At 38.5% G+C, this 6,283-nt stretch overlaps 1 protein-coding gene across 2 annotated transcripts in view; it reads left to right on the top strand.

Moving 5' to 3' along the window:
* Nucleotides 1-1,187: 1,187 nt before the first annotated feature.
* The window catches only part of mapre2 (microtubule-associated protein, RP/EB family, member 2), a 14,186-nt gene continuing 9,090 nt past the window's right edge, over nt 1,188-6,283 (top strand). Inside the window, exon 1 of one of the 2 annotated variants that reach the window (XM_035530864.1) lies at nt 1,188-1,276. Coding sequence is in view for 1 of the 2 variants with exons in the window: in XM_035530863.1 (XP_035386756.1) it covers nt 5,368-5,489 (122 nt within the window). In the remaining variant the exon portion in view is untranslated. Of the gene's footprint in view, nt 1,277-5,322; nt 5,490-6,283 lie in introns of those variants that run through there. The other variant, XM_035530863.1, reaches the window with a different exon arrangement.

Consider the following 6,283-nt stretch of genomic DNA (forward strand, 5'->3'; position numbering starts at 1 on the left):
AGAGGTCACAAACTTTCTGCAGAGTCAATTGCTACAGACCTCCAAACTTCATGTGGCCTTCAGATTAGCTCAAGAACAGTGCCTAGAGAGCTTCATGGAAAGGGTTTCCATGGCTGAGTGGCTGCATCCAAGCCTTATATGACCAAGCAAAGCGTCGGATGCATTGGTGTAAAGCACGCCGGCACTGGACTCTAGAGCAGTGGAGACGTGTTCTCTGGAGTGATAAATCACGCTTCTTTGTCTGGCAATCTGATGGACAAGTCTGAGTTTGGTGGTTGCTAGGAGAACGGGACAATGTCTGACTGCACTGACCTAAGTGTAAAGTTTGGTGAAGGGGGATTATGATGTATGGTTGTCTTTCAGGAGTTGGGCTCAGCCCCTTAATTCGAGTGAAAGGAACTGTTAATGCTTCAGCATAAGTGATTTTGGACAATTTCATGATCCCAACTTTGTGGGAACAGTATGGGGATGGCTCCTTACTGTTCAAACATGACTGCGCACCAGTGCACAACTCAAGGTCCATAAAGACATGGATGAGCGAGTTTGATGTGGAAGAACTTGACTGGCCTGCACAGAGTCCTGACCTCAACCCGACAGAACACCTTTGGGATTAATTAGAGCGGAGACTACGAGCCAGGCCTTCTCGTCCAACATCAGTGTCTGCCCTCACAAATACGCTTCTGGAAGAATTTCAAAAATTCCCATAAACACACTCCTAAACCTTGTGGAAAGTCTTCCCAGAAGAGTTGAAACTGTTATAGCTGCAAAGGGCGGGCCGACATCATATTAAACCCTATGGATTAAGACTGGGATATCACTCAAGTTCATATGTGTGTGAATGCAGACGAGCGAATACTTTTGTCAGTAAAGTGTATTACTTGCGGGGAATGCTAGTACTGCAGCTGGACGTAATTATTTTATTCGCGGCAATAGTGTATTAGGCTATTACATCCAATAAAATGTTAATTAATTTTAAGGCGTGGTCCATAAAAAACATTGAGTGCTATCATAATTTAGGTTAAATTGTCAAGTGGTGTTTGAATTTATCATAATTTATCGAAATTACAATTTTTCAAATTTATTCTTAAAATAAAGCGCACTTGTTACAATGAATTCGTACATCATGTCCAAACCGATCCGCTGTAACATTGTTGATTCTTCTCAAATCAACTGCACTCAAAGGAACCGTGTCATTGGGCGTCATCTCCGACACAATGAGAGGGAGTGAGTAAGTGAAAGCACATTCGAGCAGTCGAGTTCGGAGTTGAGTTTACGGGTGAGTCGAGGTGTTATCAAGGTGTATGTAACTAACTGGCATGGCGATGTGGTTTCTGCGTGGCGGAGCCCGTTGTAGCTACCCCACGGAGTTGGGCTGTTTGAAAAGTCATCGATGTTTGGTTTTAAAGCTCGGAAATCTGTGCAGAGAAAGCTAGCTTGTTGGCTATGCTAGGGAAGCACTAACTGCTTAACTGCATTAGCGAGATTAAAATGTCACCACGTTATGTCCATTTGCCAATAAAAGAATGTCTTGCATCATTTACTGTCGACGGTTTTGTCTGGCGTTATTCTCCAAGTAACTCTAACGTACTGATTTTGATTACCCCTTGTCAGTTGGATTTTATAGTGAGTTGGCTGGCTAGTTAGCTTTCTTAGCTAGCTAATGGGCAGTGTTTGCGTCTAATTCTGAAATCATTGACGTGGTACGATTATCTTATTGGGGTACTATTATATCGTATTTGTAGGCAACATGATACAGATTAATGTTGAATGTGGGTGGCTCCAGGGTATGAATAAGGACATTTAATGCTGTTTAACTACAAAATGCAGAGCAGGGAAAACGTTACAGATTAACCGAATTGTCATAAACGTTACTGATAGCGCCGTTGTTCAAAAAAGGTCAACATTAGGCTACGTAATAGGAACTTTGTAACACTGTATGTAATAGTAGAAAAGGGACTTCCATAACACTTATACAAATCAACACGTGGTCAATCTTTTCAGTACAACCCGCTGATCACTTAAATGTCGCTACTTTTCAGTGCTATTTATGTAAACGATTTAAGGATCACCGTCACCGAGAAGATGCGCACGCATTTTGGTAACGGAAGTGGACATTTGTGCCATTGATCCGCAGTGGTGATCCCATTTCAATTAATCATTTAATAAAATATAATAATGTATTTTATGTATGTATGTCAAAGCAGTATTACACGTTTATCCTTACACAATTATGATGTATATACGCAGGGATTTAGACGTAATAAGGTCCTTCAAAATAAAGGTCTCGCAATAATGGCGGAATCTACTCTTATGTTCCTACATTAATCAGTTTAATAATCCGGATCTTATTAGTTATATGAAGAAAATCTTCCAGATACCTGCAAAATAGCAGACTGGGAGGACTATTTGTCGAAATTGCCATTAGTTCAGTGGTCAAGATACTCATTTGATTGTGAAACCTAGACTGAGAAACATAACACACTAAATGGAAACTATGTGCCTAAAGGTCACTCGTGTGGCTCTAAATAAGCATTGGTACACATCTTAGCACATATACTAAGAGCTTAACTGCTAAATACCTATGGGTAACATTGTTCATTAACCTTACACAAAGTATAGTCAAGGCTAATGTTTACAGTTAGATGCTAATGGAAATATGCCAACTATAAAGTTAACTCCAAACTAAGGAAACATCAACTGTCGTCCTAGTATACTGTAATTTAAATTTGAGTTATATCTTGGATAAATCTACTCTAGGTGCATGCACACAACCCAAAAGATGAAAAGGGTACTGACTACACCCGGTTTAGGACAAGGTCAAAATAGTCAGGTCTCCAAATAAGATGTTCACTAATGTGCCTGATCAATAACTAGACACTGGGGAACAGATGGTATAAGATGGCTGTTGTAACATGAGTAAATTGATTTGCATAGGGACCCAGGACTGTATACACAGTCTGTGATAGGAACATAGCTAGAGTAGATTCCAAAATTATTTCAAGACTTTTATTTTTGAAAAATGTTAAGTCCAAATGCCTGCATCATCATTCTGCAAGGATAAAAATATAATGTTTTGAGGCACATACATACAATATTATTGAATATATATGAATTATATCTTTTGTTAACTGAATTAGCTGTTAAAGAATTGGGATCAACACTGTGGATCAATGGCACATCCTTTGCAAACACACACACGGCATAATCTCTGTTAACAGACTTTGAAAAGGTCTATTGTGTACCAACTAGTGGCTTGTCCTTCCCTTAACCATAAATAAACTGGTAATAAAAATGTTGAGTAAATAGCTATTAGCTTTTGAATTTGACAAAATCAACTCTTCCATCATTTATATAATTAATTGCACTCTTAGCTAAATATTTATATTAAGTTGACTTCCTTGCTGTTTATTGCATTATAGAAACTGGAAGCTAATGATGCTTGAGTATTAGAGCTAAAACAGGAGACCAAATTCAGTGTGTGAAGATCAGCATGGTATAATCATACCACACTCTAGAAGAGCTATAATTCAACCTACAAGCTGCAGTTCACTATACAATAACTGATAGCATGTGTTTTGACCATCCTGTAATAGCTGATACTTGGTATTTTGATTTGTCTTTGTAAACGGTTAAAATACAATGATAAAATGCAATAATTGTCTCATTTTGGATATTGTTTAAAATTCAATTCTATTTTGGATATTGTGTAATAACAGTTAACAAATACCAAAATTTGCATACTTGACATGTCTGAATGAAGTTTCTTCATTCTGTGCAAAACTTTACTGTGATGGTACTCCAGGACTGGAGTTATGCACTGCTGCCCTAGTAACATCTATAATGCAGTATTGTTTAATTTTCCCTAGTATTGTATTGACATTACTATTTAAGATTCTTAGTTCTACATCTGTGTGTACATCTAGCAGTACTGAATATTAATTGTCATTGAAGCTGCGGGGTTCATTTTTGCAGTATTGGGCTTGTAAAGGGGTACAATGGCAAATGTAATTTTTTTTGGTGTCACATGCTGTAGTAAAGAGATTATTATACCAGACATGAAATAAAGCCTAATTATTTAGGCCCAATATTTCCAGTATAAAGTTACTGTTATTGGTGTGTCTTTTTAGATGAGCATCATCCAAATCTTATTTCAGTGACGACATTATCACTGAAATAATGTTATGAATAATGTTAGGATTCTTACAGACCTCTTCCTAGGTTAGTTTTTGCATAAAGATGCTTAATTCGTCAAACCATGCAATATCTGGGGAGTAATGATAGCCTAAAAAAGTGTTACTGTATACCAAGCGAGCGGTACTGTATATATAGCTGGAGAAAGCACATTTGCCCTTTATTGCTCTGCTTTCTCATTTAAACTGACTGCAAATGCAAATAACAAACTACATTTTGTGAGGGGAAATGGTACATGCCTTTTGTTTGTTTGAGAAGTACTATACAGAATTTCTGTAGCTCCACCTGCACTGTGGAAAGCACTGTGGCTGGCAGTGCTTGATGAAAAAACACAAGAGTGATTTTGTCAAGAAACAAAAGTAGCAAAATGATGGCAGGCCAATAGAATTTTACCCAAAAATCCTATACATGCATTTGATCATCGTGAAGCTGAATTAAATAATGATGAAGGTATCTGGGACACAAGAAGGTGGGCTACAGTCTGATTCAAGTGAGGAAGCTACTGTTAACAGAAAGGTAAAGGCACAAAGTCTATTCCAGTCACTTGACTTAATAATACTGGATATATGTTGCCTCCTAAATAACATGAATAATGTAAATGTTCATTGAGAGTGGAAAAAAATAGGTCACAGTATGAATATCTGGTCCCTTTGATGGACATCATGATTACCTGGATACCAAAATAAGGTTTACCAAAATAAGGTGACATCACTGTGTGTCTGTCAGAAATACCTGTCAGGCCTGGATGATCTGGAAGAAGAGTTTGAATCTTATTCCCAGGATACAAGAGGGCCCAAAGAAAGGTTAAATAAATTTACACCTAGCGCTCCCATAAGCCTGTAATAAGAAAGACTTGATTGTCTGAGCTAAGAGGTACAGTGAAGTTTGAGTCCTGTAATCGAAAATAATATGGTCAGAATAGCCATTTACTAGGCGTTTAGAGGGATCTTTTATTTATTTATTTAGATTTTTGGGGAGCCAGATTGAAATCGCCACTCCCATAGTCACGTGACTGTAGTATCTGCTGGCCGCGCTGTGACGTCGCCGTAGAGCTTGAGAGAGACTCGCCTAGAATAAGCAGTCCAAGAGCAAGTCGAGGTGCGGCACAGCGAGTTGCGTTTTTCATTTTCTCATCTGCAGCGAACAGGAAAATCTGTTCAGCATTTTATAGACCCAATGCCAGGTCCCACTCAAGCACTGTCCCCAAATGGAGAGAATAATAACGACATCATTCAGGACAATGGAACCAACATCATTCCTTACAGAAAAAATACAGTGCGAGGAGAGCGCGCCTACAGGTAAATCAGTGCAGTATTCAATCATTTGACGTTGTTTTAGTAAAGCTAGATGTCATCACCAAACTAATATTTTCAAAGATATAGTTATTACGCATATGCTGTAGTTGATTTTATATACAAGCGTTAGTCATATCCTTTCTGAATGTACAGCAGCTTCCTAGGAAGCTGGTCCGAGCGTTATCCTCGTTTCCTATTCATTGTGGCTTCTTTTTTTCTTGGACCCTGCCATAGCTTTTCGATTGTGCAGTCACTTGGCCAGCTTATACCATGTAGCATATTTTACAGGACTGATCTGCCTAGTTGATCATGAAATTCTATATTGTGCATAGGATCTTTGCTATATTATTACAGGAGCATATTTCGGAGCGCAGGCTCCCTATGCGACACTGACAGCGGCGCTGACACCGCGAGAGCTTGAATACGAGATAGCTAAGATAGCTTGCAAGCTAACTTGTCTAGTAACTAGCGTTCGTTTAGCTAGCTGTTGCCTAATTTAATTGACTACTTTTCGTAGTCAGACATGTTCGGACTTTTGCAATGAAAGGAGTATTTGCCTACTTACCCATATTGTAATCTCTACTGATAATTACAGATGCAGTCATCACAGGCCAGCTAAGATGGCTAGCCTTGCTAGCTAACCATGTCGTTAGACATTTGTAACCAGGGTATTATTTGCAATTCGCTTCCAGTTTAGATGAAATAGTTAGCATTAATTCACATTTTCCACTTTAATACCAATATGCCATATTGCAAAGTAATCGCCCTTTAGTTAGTTCGGCTGTAAGAGTCCTAGT

Source organism: Electrophorus electricus, chromosome 10 (genome assembly GCF_013358815.1).
Source record: "Electrophorus electricus isolate fEleEle1 chromosome 10, fEleEle1.pri, whole genome shotgun sequence".
Classification (NCBI taxonomy): Eukaryota; Metazoa; Chordata; class Actinopteri; order Gymnotiformes; family Gymnotidae; genus Electrophorus; species Electrophorus electricus.